This window comes from Saccopteryx bilineata, chromosome 5 (genome assembly GCF_036850765.1).
Source record: "Saccopteryx bilineata isolate mSacBil1 chromosome 5, mSacBil1_pri_phased_curated, whole genome shotgun sequence".
NCBI classification, from domain to species: Eukaryota; Metazoa; Chordata; class Mammalia; order Chiroptera; family Emballonuridae; genus Saccopteryx; species Saccopteryx bilineata.
This window is the reverse complement of record NC_089494.1, coordinates 61,883,738-61,901,273: the sequence shown is the minus strand read 5'-3', so window position 1 is coordinate 61,901,273 and position 17,536 is coordinate 61,883,738. Positions and strand designations below refer to the sequence as shown.

Below are 17,536 nucleotides of genomic sequence, written 5' to 3'. Positions count from 1 at the left end.
GCTGAACTGAGAGAGATCTTATCAATTAGAACCGAGGGTGCGCAGATTTTATGGGTTAAGCTAATTTCAGTGATTGGGTCGCAGCTGTGCTTCCGAAGGTATTTTAGGCTGCCTGCGCGCGCCCCTCCCCCAACGCTTGATTGTTAGCTTGAATGGCTGGGTGAGGTGCCCCGCCCACGGAGAGAATCTCCCAAGCCTCTCCCGCTCGCCCCGCCGCTGGCGGCTGGACCGCACCAGGCGCAGGATAATGGAGCACCCTGGGTGTGCGGGCCAGCAGGGCGCCCTAGGCGCGTGGAATGCCCAAGGCACGTGCGCGAATGGGGCGCTCCGGGCACCGGTGGCCGGCGACCCCCACTCGCAGTGTGCGGGCCGCTGGGAACGTCAGCGGTGCTCAACCGGACCGGGCGCGCGCGGCTGCTCGCGGTGGCGGTTCACGGCGGCGGCTCGTGGGGGCTCGCAGCGGCTCGCGGTTCCCAAGTATATGGGCTGACTCACCGCAGGCGCACTCCCTCGCGGCTTGAATGAGCGTCGCTGCGGTAGCTTCCTCCACACCCTCGTCTCTCAGATTCAAGTGATAACAGTCCTTTTGCTTTCCGTTTGTGTGGAACTCTGGAATGCTCCGAGGATAAATTTTTCTGTTTCTAATTGATAAATTTGTTGTGATTTAGGGGAGAGCTGTCGGACGCGCTTCTCACGGCGCCATTTCTGTGACGTCACTCCTCATTTATTATTTTTAAAGATTTTATTTAATGATTTTTTTTTTTTTAGAGAGAGGAGAGAAAACAAAGGGGGAGGAGCGGGAAACATCAACTCTTAGTAGTTGCTTCCTGTATGTGCCTTGACCGGGCGAGCCCAGTGCTTTGAACCAGTGACCTCAGCATTCCAGGTTGACACCCTATCCACCGCACCACTATAGGTCAGGCTGTAATATTTTTTGTTTCATTTAAAGATTCCATCCTTTTCCTACACTATTTACCATGAAATTTTGATTTTAAATGTGTTGCTTTAAGTGCCTATTTTCTGGTACCAGTTTTCTAGTAATGATAATTTCTTGTGTTTATTCAAAGGAAAGCTTTTAAACCTATTCTGAAATCCTTGAGGAAAGATTCTTTTTAAATTGTTAACTGTTGTTACTTTAGTTGAAATTGAATCAGGAGACTTTCAGTTCTTTATATTTGCAAATCTACAAATCTATGTTTATATCTTTTAGTATCTGTCTGTCTGCTTATCTGTCTTTTCATTGTCTAGAAGAGTTCTGGCATTAAAAGGTACTCAATAGGCCCTGGCCGGTTGGCTCAGTGGTAGAGCATCGGCCTGGCATGTAGGAGTCCCGGGTTCAATTCCCGGCCAGGGCACACAGGAGAAGCACCCATCTGCTTCTCCACCCCTCCCCCTCTCCTTCCTCTCTGTCTCTCTCTTCCCCTCCCACAGCCAAGGCTCCATTGGAGCAAAGTTGGCCCAGGCACTGAGGATGGCTCTGTGGCCTCTGCCTCAGGCACTAGAATGGCTCTGGTTGCAACAGAGCGACGCCCCGGATGGGCAGAGCATCGCCCCCTGGTGGGCATGCCAGGTGGATCCTGGTGGGACGCATGCGGGAGTCTGTCTGACTGCTTCCCTGTTCCCAAATTCAGAAAAATACAAAAAAATAGGTACTCAATAAATATATGTTGAATTACTGAGAAGTAAACAGGGAAAGTTGTGTTTTGTATTTAGAGAATTTATAATCTAATGACAGAGCTAGGACCAATATAGACAAAAGATCAGGAATACCTATAGATGGAGAGGAAAAAGTCATTTCAGTTAACCTTAGTAGTAAGTTTTGATGGAATTTTAATTTGATTTATGAGGAATTGAGAGTCATAAATTTCAGAGAAGAGAATTATGACATGTGAAAAGGTGTTTTGGCTACTTTTGGAGGACTGGATTGTGTAGGGTTAAGATTATTCATTTTATCATGATGTAGCTAGATCCTGAACTACATCTTTGACTGTGGATATGTATAACAAGGACCAGAGCTGTCTGAAGACATGATAGACTTAAAATATTTTGGTGGAGATGCCTTCCAAATACAGAATTCTGAAGTTTTCTGTAACCATGGACATGTTGTGTTTGCTAAAGAGATAGACTATTTTTAATTTTTCTAGAAAAAAATCTTAAAATATCAAACTTCACATATGAAAGCAGAAAATAGTATAATACATCTATTTTAATCACATAACAATGGACATTTAAACCTCTATAGTCTAGCATAGTTATGCACATATACCATTAACCATAATAGCTTTCACATGTTTTTTCATTCCTACTCTGACTACAATTCACACTTTCACATAAAAGTATTAATTTCAGGCAAAGAAATTATTACCAAAAAAAGAATTTTTTAATTTTAAAAGAAGATCTAAGCACACTATTTTCATAATAGTTGGTTCCCAGAATAGATTCAGATAATATTGATATCATCACTTCATTGCTACTAAATACAACAAAAAAAGTTTGTAAGGACAATTGAGATTGAATGTAATTTTGCATTATTGAATCTCTCTTTATTTTTGTTTTTATTTTTTATTTTATTTTAGTGAGAGGCAGGGAGGCAGAGAGACAGACTCCCATTTGCGCCCCTACCAGGATCCACCTGGAAAGCCCGCTAGGGGCCATGCTCTGCCCATCTGGCGCTGTTGCTCTGTTGCTCAGCAACCGAGCCATTTTTCTTAGTGTCTGAGGTGGAGGCCACTGAGCCATTCTCAGCGCCAAGGCCAACTCACCCAAACCATTTGAGCTATGGCTGTGTCAGGGGAAGAGAGAGAGAAAAAGAGGGGGGAGGGGTGGAGAAACAGTCACTTCTCCTTTGTACCCTGACCAGGAAATGATCCCGGGACATCCACACACCAGGCAGATGCTTCTACCACTGAGCCAGCCTGCCAGAGCCTGATTCCTTTTTAGGCAGTGACATAGATTTTTACCTGCTATAATGGTTTTGAGACTGTATATTTAAAAAAATATATCATTCTTTCAACAGTAGAATGAATCTAACCTGACAGTTATGGTACAAGGTTTGTTTATAGTCAATCTTTTCATTTATAACTAGACCAATATCTCATGTTATTATATATTATCAGTAGAGAAAGCAGTTTATATTTGCAGGATACCACCTGCAAATTTATGCATATTTGATGGTTTTAAAAATTGTTTCCATAGGAAACGTAACATTTGAAACAATGATAGAAATTCTTCGAGATAAACCAAGTGGTATTAATATGGAGGGAGAATTCATGACCACTGCAAGCATGGTTTCTATTTTACCTCAAGACTCCAGCCTTCCTTGCATTCATTTCTTTACTGGGACTCCTGATCCCGAGAGGTAAAGTCACAAAATATTATAAACCAGCAAAGGGTCAAGGAGTTAGGTAGAGTCTTTAGTCTGTTGATGATTTTGTCAAGTTAAATTTTTATTACATAAATACAAAAGTAATTTTTGGATGCATTTTCTGTTCAGGTTTAGTCTGCCATTGTACATAATTGCCATAACTATTCTCATTTTTGTTGGAAGAAATGTTAATAGTTTCAGGTATGCAGTCATCCCTACATCCTGTTTCCTCAAGTATATTTAACATTGGCAAGAAAAGAAAGTTTGGTTTTCTTATGTAGATTTCAGTCTTACATTATGATTAGTGAGAGTTAATAAAAAGAGGAAATGATGTTTTGTGCTGGATTTAGATGGTTGCTTATGCACTCATATCTAGAAAATCTATCCATGTAAAACTTAAAATATCAATAGTTCAAGTATAGTAGGATTTATACAGACTCTCTTGATTAAGTCATTACTATTTCTCACAAAACTGCACATTACATTTAGAAATGATCTTTTATATTCACTATCTTTCAGTGTTGTAATCTTTCATATTATTAAAGATATTTTCAAGAAAATGGAATGAAACCTGTGAACCCTGTATTAATACTGTTGCTTATTTTCATCCAGAACCTTAATCCTCAATCTGTAACATTGAGAGTTGTTTTTAACCTCCAAGTGTGGAGTTTGCAGTGGAAAATGATGAACTGTAATTTTGCTTGACACTGTTTATATGGCAGGCCTTGTGTTACGTTTATGGGAATACAAGGCTAAATAAAGTGTGGTCCCCTGCCCTAAAGGGGATTCCTGTCTCCTAAAGGGATCCCATTGCCCCAGGGAAGACAGGAATGGCCTTAACTAGTATGACGGGAACACAGTGTGTAACAAATGAATAGAATCTTCTACTAGAGAGAACCTTACAAGATTTAGAATAATGTTGAATATTTGTATAACTCCACATGAAAAAAAGTTAATAAAAGATTTTTTCTTTTAGATCTGTTTTTAAACCTTTCATATTTGTGCCAAAAATTTCACAACTACTGGACACCAGTTCACCAACATTTGAACCTGCAGATCCAGTTGAAAAGAAGCTGCATGTTGAGATGAAACCTGACAGAAGACACCCACTCTACCGAGAGCATCAACAAGCACTGGAAGTGCTGGAGAGGAAGGAGGTGTGATTCAGTTTTATTCTGTTTTATCATTAGAGATAGTTTAAAATGTGAACCAATCCATATTTTGAATTTTAGTTTTCTTTCCCTCCTTTATAAACAAATAAGTTTAAAAATAGTTTAGATGCTTAAACTATGGTGGAGCTGTATTCTTTTTTTTGAGCTCTATTATTTTTTATTTTTGGTTAAAAATAATAGTTAAGAATATGTTGTAAGTCTTTTAGAGAGATGTAGTATGTCAACTATAATATCAATAGCTACTGCCTGGCCAGGTGGTGGCACAGTGAATAGAGCGTAGACCTGGGATACTGAGGACCCAGGTTTGAAACCCTGAGGTCGCCGGCTTGAGCGTAGGATCATAGACAGGACCCCTTGGTCATTGGCTTGCTCCCAGAGGTCACTGGCTTGAAGCCCAAGGTCGTTGGCTTGAGCAAGGGGTCACTGGCTCAGCTGAAGCCCCCCAGTCAAGGCACATATGAGAAAAACAATCAATGAACAACTAAAGTGCTGCAACAAATTGATGCTTCTTATCTCTCTCCCTTTCTGTCTGTCTGTCTGTCTCTCTTTGGCTAAAAAAATTAATTAAAATTAAATACAAGCTACTTGTTATTGAGTATTTACTATATACCAAGCACCATGGTAGTATTACATGTAATATTTCATTCAATCTTCAAACCTCTTTATGAGGTACTGTTATTATCTCCATTTTATTGATAAGGAATGTGAGACTTGGAGAGTTTAAGTAGCTTGCTTAGTATATATCTGATACCAAAAATTACAAAGCCCCTGGAGGGTAGTTAACCTGGTCTTGTACATAATGTTCTTAAGCATATAGCCTCAGATTAACTTTAATTGAAAGTGCTTTAAGAAACTCTTTGACTTAAAATAATAATAATGAGTTGAAGTTTAAAAAAATGATAAATACTTATTATTTTAAAATGTAAGCACTATAGCCTGACCTGTGGTGACACAGTGGCTACAGCATCAACCTGGAATGCTGAGATCGCTGGTTCAAAACCCCAGGCTTGCCCAATCAAAACACATACAATAAGCAACCACAAGTTAATGCTTCCCACTCTTCCCCCCACCTTTCTCTCTCTCTCTCTCTCTCTCTCTCTCTCTCCTCTAAAACAATAAATAAAATCTTTTTTAAACAATGTAGGCATTATAGAAGATTAACATATCACCCAGAATGTTATCTCCAAAAATAGGCAGATATATTTTGGGGGGCAGATAGATAGATGGGTAGACAAATAATTGTATAATATCCATACTACCTCTATCCTCTACCCTCTCTTTCTTAAAGATAAAAAAAAAAAGATTAGAAGGAAATGGAAGGGCTCACTAAAGGCTTTTAACAGAACTATCAACTGATTCCCTGCAATGAAAGAAAAGATTGGCCATTTTATGTATTTTCTCACCTGTTTCTACAAACTCATTTTTATTGCCTATAATTCCTTTCACTTCATCACGGTATATACATTTACATTCTGTCTACATTAAGTGAATTAAACGCTTTTTCCTGTGGGCGATTATTTACTTTTGTCTATAGTATATATTTGCATAGTTGACATACCCTGCCCCACACCATCTTGCTTATGCTTAAAAGAGAACTCTGTCTAGACCTTCTATTTGCTATGTATTCTGGACACTACTCTTGCTTTATCTGGGCCCAGTTTGTTTTCACTTCTGACCTACAATATGAACACTTTTTTGTGGCCTGATGGCACAGAGTGAGAGCTGAGCATTTTGTTCTAGGAGCCCACTATGTGCTGACTAGGGTCCGTTCCACTGGGCCAGAGGTGTCATCCACTCCCCGGGTGTGGTTAATCTCCAGACTTAGCACAGTGCTGTGAATATGATGGGCCCCTGCTTTTTCTTGCCTTTGCTTCAGTTCCTACTGATAAATTTCAAGAGAGTCTGCTCTGGAGGAATATTCCCCCACTCCTCCTCCCTGAGCTGGCTCCCCACTGCCAAGATTGCTTATGATAGTTTTCTAGAGTTAGCAGCTTCCCTTCCCCCTCATTACTGGAAGGTGAGTTTTGTAGGCTTATTAAATATTTGTTAAACTAAATTAAATTGCTGATTGACATTTTTCTAAGTAATACTGAAATAAAATTTTAAAAGCTGATACTGTTTTAGGCTTTATTAATGGGCATGAAATATTGATTGACAACATCAAGTAGTGGAAAGACAATAGAGTTTGAGGGTAGCAGTGACAGAGTTGGATTTTAGTTCTGGGTCTGCAAATAACTATATTTGTGTTTTAGAGTCAATTCTACCTGTAGTTTTTTTGTTTGTTTGTTTGTTTTTTTTGTTTGTTTTTTGTTTTTTTCTGAAGCTGGAAACGGGGAGGCAGTCAGACAGACTCCCGCATGGGCCCGACCGGGATCCACCTGGCATGCCCACCAGGGGGCGATGCTCTGCCCATCGGGGCGTCGCTCTGTCGCGACCAGAGCCAACTCTAGCGCCTGGGGTAGAGGCCACAGAGCTGTCCCCAGCGCCCGGGCCATTTTTTGCTCCAATGGAGCCTCGGCTGCAGGAGGGGAAGAGAGAGACAGAGAGGAAGGAGGGGGGAGGGGTGGAGAAGCAGATGGGCGCTTCTCCTGTGTGCCCTGGCCGGGAATCGAACACGGGACTCCTGCACGCCAGGCCGGCGCTCTACCACTGAGCCAACCGGCCAGGGCCTCTACCTGTAATTTTAATGTACAATTCTTGATTACTAATGAGGTTGAAAATTTTCTCATGTTTACTGGCCATTAATATTTCCCCTTAAAAGACTTGCCTAGCCCTGGCCAGTTGGCTCAGTGGTAGAGCATTGGCCTGGCGTGCAGGAGTCCCGGGTTCGATTCCTGGCCAGGGCACACAGGAGAAGTGCCCATCTGCTTCTCCACCCCTCCTCTCTCCTTCCTCTCTGTCTCTCTCTTCCCCTCCCGCAGCCAAGGCTCCATTGGAGCAAAGTTGGCCCCGGGCGCTGGGGGTGGCTCTGTGGCCTCTGCCTCAGGCCCTAGAATGGCTCTGGTTGCAACAGAGCAATGCCCCAGATAGGCAGAGCATCGCCCCCTGGTGGGCATGCCGGGTGAATCCCTGTAGGACGCATGCGGGAGTCTGTCTGACTGCCTCCCCATTTCCAACTTCAGAAATATACAGAAAAAAAAAAAAAAAGACTTGCCTATTCTTTTCCTTAGCCTAATTTTCAATTGACTCTTGTTTGTTTTTGTTTTTTGTTTCAAAGAGGCAAACTATGTGAATAGTAAGTCCTTGCTATATTTCAAATTATACTTGCTGGTCCTTTCCTGTAAAGCACCTTGATTTCATGCTTCAAAATGCCTGCCTCACCTCAAGACAACTGTAACTTCTGTATTTTCTTCCAGTATGTATGTATGTATTTGAAAAAATTTAGTTCTTTAATTCATCTGGAATTCATTTTTGTGTATAGTATAAAGTAGGGATTCTAACATTGTTTTCTAAAGAAGTGGCCAGTTATTCCAATACTGATAAGAAAATGCAATTTCTTCAGAAAAAAAATTACATACAATTTCATATTTAAGTCCATATTGAAGTTAAGAATCTTTGTTTTGTAGAGTTCTGCCCTATTATGGTTCATATTTTTTAAATTATGCTCACTTTCTATTAACTTTATTATCTTTTAGTTGCTCATTCTCTTGAACATTACTGTTATCTTTCCTTTGTTTAATCTGACAATACTGTTTTAGAGATTCAAATGTATAATACTTCTCAGCCTCAATTTTCAGCAGCATTTCCACATAATTAATATCAGATTTTCAACTGTCCTGTTATTTGTCTTTTAGGTTTCTTGCTTATAGACTAATCCTACATAATTTTCTTGTATTTTATAGTAAAAATAATAATTTGGGGTTAATACATTAACTCTATCTTGGAGCGGTGATTATATTTTCCAAAAGAATTTTATTCTTCTGCATCTGAAGAATAGGAGGAGGGGAACCCGACCAGAATGAACAAACCTTGTCTGTAAGACTGATTGGAATTTGGTTAAACTTGTGTGGGGGAGGATGTTTAATTATTTTTATTTTTTAATTGTTCAGGAAAAAGCCAAAACAATGTTGGATAACATGAGGAAACTGGAGAAAGAACTATTCAAAGAGATGGAATCCATACTTCAAAACAAGCATCTTGATGTGGATAAAATTGTTCATCTTTTTTCTCAGTGTGCAAAAGATGAAATTCAGATTTATAAGTCAAATATTAGTTCTTAATGATCATATAAAGGGTTAGCAAACTTTATAGTCAGAATCAATCACTTTGGTAAATGATATAAACCTAATGAGAGCAGATATGATTATGTTTTAATAGCATTCAAGTGATAGCTTGACTATTAAAACTGTGTATAATTGCTGAAATATTAAGAAATTAACATTAGAATTAGATAAATATATTATGGATAGCCAGTTGTTACATCAGGTACTGACCTGTGTTATTTTGTTTGTAGCTACAATAACTTTTTACAAATCACACATATTCAATTCTGCATAAAGCATGAAACATTAAAATAATGCATGGGTTTATATTTATTATAATTATGTATTGTCCTTCCAATTGCAAGAAAGTTTTTCTCTAGTAATGAAAATGTCTCACATAGTGAGATTTTTTGTGCTTTAAGCAAATATTAACCAGCTCTAACAAAGTATTCCAGATATACACATTGTCTTAATATAGGTTATTAATTCTACAAATATACTTTTATTAAACTCAGACATGCTCTTTATCAAGACTTGGATGACCAGCGAGCCTTTACCTGCTAATTATTTAGCATTTTTTGGCCATACCTCTTAGCAGGTTATTTATGTAATATTTTCAGAAGAGCTTGTCTGGGAGATTAGGAAATGGGATAGGGAACCAAGATCTTAGGAGATACCATCTCTGTGTCTCAAATTCTTTTTTTTTTTTTTTTTTGAAAGAGAGAAAGAAAGAGAGGGAGGGAGGGAGAGAGAGAAAGGGTGAGAGAAAGAGAGGGAGGGAGAGCCTGACCAGGCAGTGGCGCAGTGGATAGAGCGTCAGACTGGGATGTGGAGGACCCAGGTTCGAGACCCCGAGCTCGCCAGTTTGAGTGCGGGCTCATCAGCTTTGAGCAAAAAGCTCACCATCGTGGACCCAAGGTCACTGGCTCGAGCAAGGGGCCACTCGGTCTGCTGTAGCCCCCCAGTCAAGGCACATATGAGAAAGCAATCAATGAACAACTAAGGTGTTGCAACAAAAAACTGATGATTGATGCTTCTCATCTCTCTCTGTTCCTGTCTGTCTGTTCCTATCTATCCCTTTCTCTGACTCTCTCTCTGTCTCTGTAAAAAAAAAAAAAGGGGGTGGGTGGGAAAGAGAGGAGAGAGTGAGAAGCATCAACTCATAGTTGCTTCACTTTCACTTTAGTTGTTCATTGATTGCTTCTTATACGCACCTTGACTGGGCAGGAGACAAGCTGAGCTAGTGACCCTAAAATCAAGTCAGTGACCTTGGGCTCTGGCAAATATCATTGCGCTCAAGCAAATATCATGTCAGTGTCAATGATCCCATGCTCAAGCCAGCAACCCAGCTCTCAAGCTGGGAAGCCCATGTTCAAGCAGGCAACTTAGGGGTTTTGAGCCTGGGATCTTAGTGTTCCAGGTCGACGCTCTATCCACTGTGCAACCACAGGCCAGGTGTCTCATTTTTACTTCTGTTCACTCACTTAAACCAGAAAAAGGAAGGAGATAGTAACAATGAAATAGAATTAGTGTATTATGAACATTAAGAACATTTTCATGTGTAATGTATTGTCTGCTCAAAGTTTATCAAACTATATTAAATTACATTGAGATTACCAAGTAAGACTTGAAGCTGAAAATATAAACAAAAGAAAAAGTCCAGCTCAACACTGTGTTTATTGGTTTCTAGAAATGTCCATTTTAGATATTTGATTATATAATCATATTTATTAGTGACTTCATTGCAACTAGGATTATTACTAAAGTAGTAGGTCATTATATTTAAAAAGTGCTCAGGAAATTATTTTTTAGAAGTTTTCTCATAAAAACCATACTCTTCCTGATTTTGCTCTTGTTTAATACAGAGCTGCCATTAAAAAAAGAAAAAGTCTTTGGCCAGGTAGCTGAGGTGGTTAGAGCTTTGTCCCAATATGGCAAGGTTGTGGGTTAGTCCCCAGTCAGGGCACATACAAGAATCAACCAATTAACACATAAATATGTGGAACAACAAATCAATGTCTCTCTCTCTCTCTAAAAAGTCAAAAAATTCAAAAAAATAAGAAAAGATATTTGTCTCAAGTTCCCAGGTAATTTCTGCTTGCCGTATGTGTGATGTCCTCCCTAAATCATGCAGAACCTTGGCCAACGCCCAAACATCTCCCCCTCTCTTTTTTAATATATGAGGGTAAGCAGTTCATTGATTTATCCAGGGACATATACTTGAATCTTATTTCTCTAAGGCCAAAACATTTTCATTTTCTCTTTTGACACCATCTGAAATCAAGAACCTAGCACCGTTTCTCACCTGGAGAACTGCAGTTAATTGTTCTTCTACACCATATTTGTACTTTATCTCTGTCCACATGAATCACTGCAGCCGGAGTGATTTGTCAAAAATGTAAATATGATCATGAATTTCCCTCCTAAAACTTAAAAAATAAAACCTTGTTTTTTAGAGCAGTTTTAGGTTTTAGAGCAAAACTAAGACTAAAGGACAGAGTTCCTGTATCCCCGTCCCCCCCCCTCACTATCAACATCCCCCCCAGCGTGGTACACGGGTTACGATTGGGGAACCTGCACTGACACGTCATCGTCACGCCAAACCCATTGTTTACATTAGGGTTCACTCATTGTACTTTCCATGGATTTAGACAGATGTATAATAACTCGTATTCACAATTACAGATCCTACAGAGCTACTTCACTGCTCTAAATATCCTCTGTGCTCCACCTGTTCATCCCTCTGTCCCCCTAACCCCTGGCAACCATTGGATCTTTTTTTTTGTCTCCAGTTTTGCTCTTTCCAGAATTTCATATAGTTAGAATCACATAGTATGTAACCTTTTCAAACAGGCTCTTTATCTTACTTAGTAATAAGCATTTAAATTTTCTCCATGTCTTTCCATGGCTTGATGGGTTTTTCTTTCATTTAGTGCTGAATAATATTCCATTGTCTGGATAGCTTGCTGATAACTACTCCTGAAAGACATCTTGGTTGTGTCCATGTCTTGGCAATTAATAAAAAAAAGCTGCTATAAATACCTGTCTGCATGTTTTTTGTATAGACATAAGTTTTCAACTCATTTGGGAAACTGTACACAGGAACATGAGTGCTGGATGGTATGGTATCATTATTAAATGCACTTTCACCATTGTTTTTTAAAATCATATTTTCTTTTACAGTTGACATGCAATATTATATTAGTTTCAGGTGCACACCCCAGTGATTAGACATTATATCTTACTGACTGATCATCCTGATAAGTCCTGTACCCATCTGACATCATATATAGTTATTAGAATATTAGTGACTGTTCCCAATGTTGTACTTCCCTTCCTCACGACTATTCTATAACAACCAGTTTGTACTTCGTAATCCCTTTGCTGCTTTCACCCATCCCTCCACCCCCCTCCCATCTGGCAGTCATCAAAATGTTCTCTGTATGTGAGTCTGTTTCTGTTCTGCTTGTTTATTTTGTTTTTTAGATTCAATTGTTGATATGTATTTATTGCCATTTTATTCTTCACATATTAAAAAAAATTTTTTTTCATTGATTTGAGAGCGAGAGAGGAAAGGAAAGAAAGAGGCCTGACCAGGCGGTGGCGCAGTGGATAGAGCATCGGACTGGGATGCGGAGGACCCAGGTTCAAGACCCCGAGGTCACCAGCTTGAGCGCAGGCTCATCTGGTTTGAGTAAAGCTCACCAGCTTGGACCCAAGGTCGCTGGCTTGAGCAAGGGGTTTCTCAGTCTGCTGTAGCTCCATGGTCAAGGCACATATGAGAAAGCAATCAATGAACAACTAAGGTGTCGCAAGAAAAAACTGATGATTGATGCTTCTCATCTCTCTCTGTTCCTGTCTATCTGTCCCTATCTATCCCTCTCTCTGATTCTCTCTCTGTCTCTGTAAAATAAATAAGTAAAAATTTTTTAAAAAAGGAAAGAAACAGGTGGGAAGTGGGAGAGGGGAGAGAGAAGCATTAACTCGTTACTCCACTTAGTTGTTCCATTTAACTGTGTACTGATGGGTTGCTTCTGGTATGTGCCCTGACCGGGGATTGAACCTGTGACCTCTGTGTGCTGGGACAATGCTCTGTCTACTGAGCCACCTGGCCAGGGTTCTATTGTTTATCTTTTAAATCTTTTATTCTACTTTTTAAAAAAGATTTTTAGGCCCTGGCCAGTTGGCTCAGTGGTAGAGAGTCGGCCTGGCGTGTGGAAGTCCCAGTTTGATTCCTGGTCAGGACACACAGGAGAAGTGACCATCTGCTTTTCCACCCCTCCCTTCTCTCTCTCTCTCTCTCTCTCTCTCTCTCTCTCTCTCTGTCTTCTTCTCCTGTAGCCATAGCTCTAATGGTTTGAGCAAGTTGGCTTCTGGCTCTGCGGATGGCTCTGTGGCCTTACCTCATGCTCTAAGATAGCTCGGTTGCCAAGTAAAGGAGCAGTAGCCCCAGATTGGCAGCATTGCCCTGTAGTGGGCTTGCCAGGTGGACCCCAGTCAGGAAGTATGTGGGAGTCTGTCTCTCTGCCTCCCCACCTCCCACTTAATAATAAAAAGATCCTATTCTTTGATTTTACAGAGAGATGGGGGGGGTGGGCAAGAAGTATTTGCTTCACTCTAGCTCTTCGTTGGTTGTGTGGCGTGCCTTGACCAGGCAAGCCCAGGGTTTTGAACTGACGACCTCAGTATTCCAAGTCGTTGCACTATCCACTGAACCACCACAGGCCAGGTTTTTTTTTCTTAAAGAAAATGGTGGGCCATTTCGTTTATTGGAGGCTTGCAAAGATAGGCAAGCCAAAAGAAGAACAAACAAAGGAAAACCTGCTTTTCAGGATCAGGACACCAACTGCATCTCGCTGTGGTGGCACAATTTGATCCTTTGCTCTCCACTGTGAAAAGCAAGTTTTCCTTTTTCTTCTTTTGGCTTGCCTGTCTTTGCGAGCTTCCAATAAATGTAATGGCCCACCATTTTCCAGCTACACAGTTCCTTTACTGTCTGCCTGAATTCAGTGTGAATCTGCATGACCACAACTTCCAGCCTACATTTGGCACAGCTGGCAGGATTCGGATCAGATTGGTATGGGGCAGTCAACACCCTTGAAGGGTGGGATAGAGGAGTTGTTCTCCAGCATATGGTTTCCCTTGGCTGTCCTTTTGGGAGCTGTGGGCTTGGTTTTTTATATAGCCCTGCGAGAAGACACAGAGTGCCGGTGATGGCGTGGACTGACGTGAGTGCTGGAGAGGGATGCCAACTGGTTTTGAGAGCTGCAATGTGAGATGCAGGCTGAACACCAATTGCACCTGGAACTGGAGCAATCTCTGGAGAAGGAGTTACAGGTTCACAAGTTGCAATTTGCCCTGGAAGCTGAATGTTGGCAGTGACAGCTGTTGGAGAAGTAACTGTGGGTTCAAGAGCTTGAGCTTCATCTTCAGGCTGAGAGCCAACAGCTGCAGGAGCAGAAAGGCCACTGAAGAAGGAGCAGCATCTGTGCCGGCAGAGTGGCTCTGAGTCAGTGGGAGCAGGTGTTTCTAACTCCTCCACTTCTGAGGAGTCTCCATTGCCATCCACAGACTCAGAGCCTGGCCAGTGGCTGCCCAGAATCTAAAAACACAGCAGCTAAGAGTCGCTCAGGGGCAGGCACAACCCCCTGCACAGGTAGTGGAGCACTGTGTGGTCCAGCTCTACACCCAGGCAGAGCTGATGGAGTTGGGGGCACAATTTAGGCAGAAACCTACTGAATCTTTGGTAGCCTGGTTGCTGTGGTTGTGTGACATAAGTGTGGATGGCATCATGCTCTCTGGAACAGAGATGGAGAAATTGGCTGCCATTATCACACACTCTTCCTTAAGGCAGCGTCTTCAGAACTTCATGACAACCCAGGAAATCATACCTATTAGAATGGGTGATGGCTGCCATTCATACAGTCTGGCAGAATGCTGGAGACTTGCCAGGAGCAGTGAGTAGGTGGCAATGCTATAGTGAGCTAGTAAAGGTCCTTTGGGAACTAGGTATGAAAAATGCTGCATTCAACCTGAGGTCCTTAGGCCAGATGAGGAAGTGTTTACAGCAGGGATGAGGGACCTTATTGTCTGCAGCACCCCATCAGCCCTTTTTGGGTTACTAGTTGCTATCTTGGGCCCCTATGTAGGACAGCCCATCAACGCAGTTACACAGACTCTTTAAGAGGAACTGCCTGGGACTCCAGCAGCCTTCTGTCTCCCTCAGCCTCAATCCATGCTGGTTTTTACAGCCAGAAGTATGGGGACTTCTCTTCCTCACACTGGAACCCTGGGTTGGCAGACTGGTGTGGGGCTGGGACCCCTTGCTCCTCAGGGGGGACCTCTGCAGTCAAAATATCCCTTTTGATTTTAATCTGCTACACATGGGTGTAGGATCAGCCCATTCTGCATCTCTGTGCCACCTACCAGTCTCGGTGTGGCTTATTCTTTAACCCTAGTTGTAGGATTTCCATTCAGCTAGATTTCAGGCAGTTCTGAATGATGGTTATTCTGTAGTTTAGCTGTAATTTTGATATGGTTGTGGGAGGTGGCAAGTATCTACATTACCATCTTTACTGGAAGCTGCTGCGACCAGCTTAGCAATGGGTGGGCAGGAAAGGAAGGTGCTGCTGAACTTAAGAAAAAAGAAACACACAAGGCACAATATAGAGAAAAGATGGGGTACAGGGGACTCCCAGCCTCTAGAACTGAGAGCCGAGATCTCTGCAGTCTCATCGTATTTATTGGTGTCTTTGCTCATCAAATAAATTAGCAGAGCCTGGGTTATATTAGCCTAGAATGGATTCAGGTGCAGAGAAGGATGTGTAACTAATAGCTTTCCAGTATGCATGAAAAGGCTATAGGGATGAGCTGTTTCTTTTAAACAGTCTTATCAGTGCTTGCCAGGGTGGCGTTCTGCCCCTGCAGGACTTGGCGTTCCAAAGTCCGCCCCAAAGACTTGTCTCAGGACAACAGTCTAATTCCTGGCGATTTTTCTACAGTAACCCACCATTGTATATTTCTTTTTTAATTTTAACTATGCTGCTTTTCCAGTTCCTTGTATGTGGCCAGGTTCTTCATCATGTCTGCACTCTCTACTTGTAGCATTCATTTCATTTTTTTCCTTTTATATAAGTAGTTCTTTTCAACCTTTAGAGTTTTGCTGAAACATGACTTACTCAGGGAAGTTTTCCTCACACCACAAGGTCAAGTTTCTTGTTATATACACTCATCACATGTGATCCTATAACAAGTGTAAACATGTCTCTCACAGTAGAATAGAAGCTTTATGAGGATAGGAACCATATTTGTTCCTATTGTTGTATACTCAGTGTTCAACATTGTGTCTGCACAGGCCCAATAAATATTTTGTTAAGTGAACACTCAGTACTGATGAAAAGAATTTACATAGTCCTCTATGTGTAAAGTTAAGAAAATTAGGTAGACAATCTGTACAACTTGGTAGTTTTTGATAAGTCTCAGGTCAACCTGTTGCCTTTATCCATATTCAAAATGGGAATAAGAACCCCACCCTCCAGATAAAGACAAAGATTATTACAAGGACATGTAGATTAATTTATTTAACAGTTTAGGAGACCTTTACTCTATAAATCCAATACAGTATTTGGGTTTGGTTCATGTGTGGATAATTAATGCTTTGTATATTTTAGAAAGTTTAAAATTTGCTTAAATTTCATGTGTTTCTTAAAATATATAGTAGCTAAAAATAAAACTTTTATTGGTCAACCCTTAAATGATGTTAGTAATGACTTTGGGTGATGGGTATACAACATAATCAACTTTAAATGATGTGGAGATGTTTACATAAAATCTATGTACTCTTGTTGATCAATGTCACTGTTAAATTTAATTTTCTAAATTAAAAAAAGATGTTATTATTTACAATTATGTAGTAAACCAAGGAAATAATCTAATAAACTCAGTATTTTTGAGAAAGCTAGTTTGGTATTTTATGAAAACATTAATTTATATATTAAATCTTCAACCAACAATTTTGCCCTAGAAATAATTATACAGCATAGAATTTTGGAAATTTAGTGCCTATTTAAACAATCTGCCAGAAACAGGTTCTACACAATGAATGGTTTCTCTTTCTAATTAATGACTTCAGGCTTTTATCATACCACTTGTGGATATTTATCATCCTATCTTTTCCTGAAGAATAGTGATAACATCTCATCCTGAACTGTTTCCAACTATCATTTATCACTTGACTACCTATGTCCAGTGGTCTAAAGTAGTACAGTATTTTACATAATATGAGATAGGGAGGGACAAAACCTAAGAGCTGTATTCTGCTGAATAGAAAACATGTTAAATGATAGGTTTACATTTTTCTTTTTTTTTAGAAATTTACTGATTAATTGCTATTCTTAAATGCCAAGCACACTTTATTCTAAAAATATTGAAATTTAAGCACAGGCTAGGCATGAAATTACTCATTGAAAACAAAAAAAAAGAACAATTGATCATACTGAAGATTATTTATTATAAAAGTGGTAGGTTTCAATCAAAATGTATCAGATAATTTTCCCAGCCATGACCCTGCATATTAAGTTATGAAACATGTGAAAAGGACTCTAATGTCATATTGAGTTATTAATAAAAACTGTTTACTGAGTGCATAATTGAGCAAGGCCCTGTGCACAGATCTCACAGGGTCATGAATAATAGAACAATCTCTGGAGACCCATTTAAGAACACACTGAAAACTTAGAGAAAAGATCTCTATGTTGCTTCTGAATTATTCAGATTACCCAAAGAAAAGACGTTGGCAA

The 17,536-nt window shown here is 40.4% G+C and overlaps 1 protein-coding gene across 4 annotated transcripts in view; it reads left to right on the top strand.

Annotated features, from left to right (window-relative positions):
- The window catches only part of SCRN3 (secernin 3), a 43,587-nt gene extending 31,822 nt beyond the window's left edge, over positions 1-11,765 (top strand). For all 4 annotated transcript variants that reach the window (XM_066233894.1, XM_066233892.1, XM_066233895.1 and 1 more), the window contains 3 exons: positions 3,196-3,358; positions 4,341-4,521; positions 8,586-11,765. In XM_066233894.1, coding sequence (XP_066089991.1) covers positions 3,196-3,358; positions 4,341-4,521; positions 8,586-8,756 — 515 coding nt within the window. In that variant the 3' untranslated portion in view covers positions 8,757-11,765. The remainder of the gene's footprint in view (positions 1-3,195; positions 3,359-4,340; positions 4,522-8,585) is intronic.
- Positions 11,766-17,536: the final 5,771 nt, after the last annotated feature.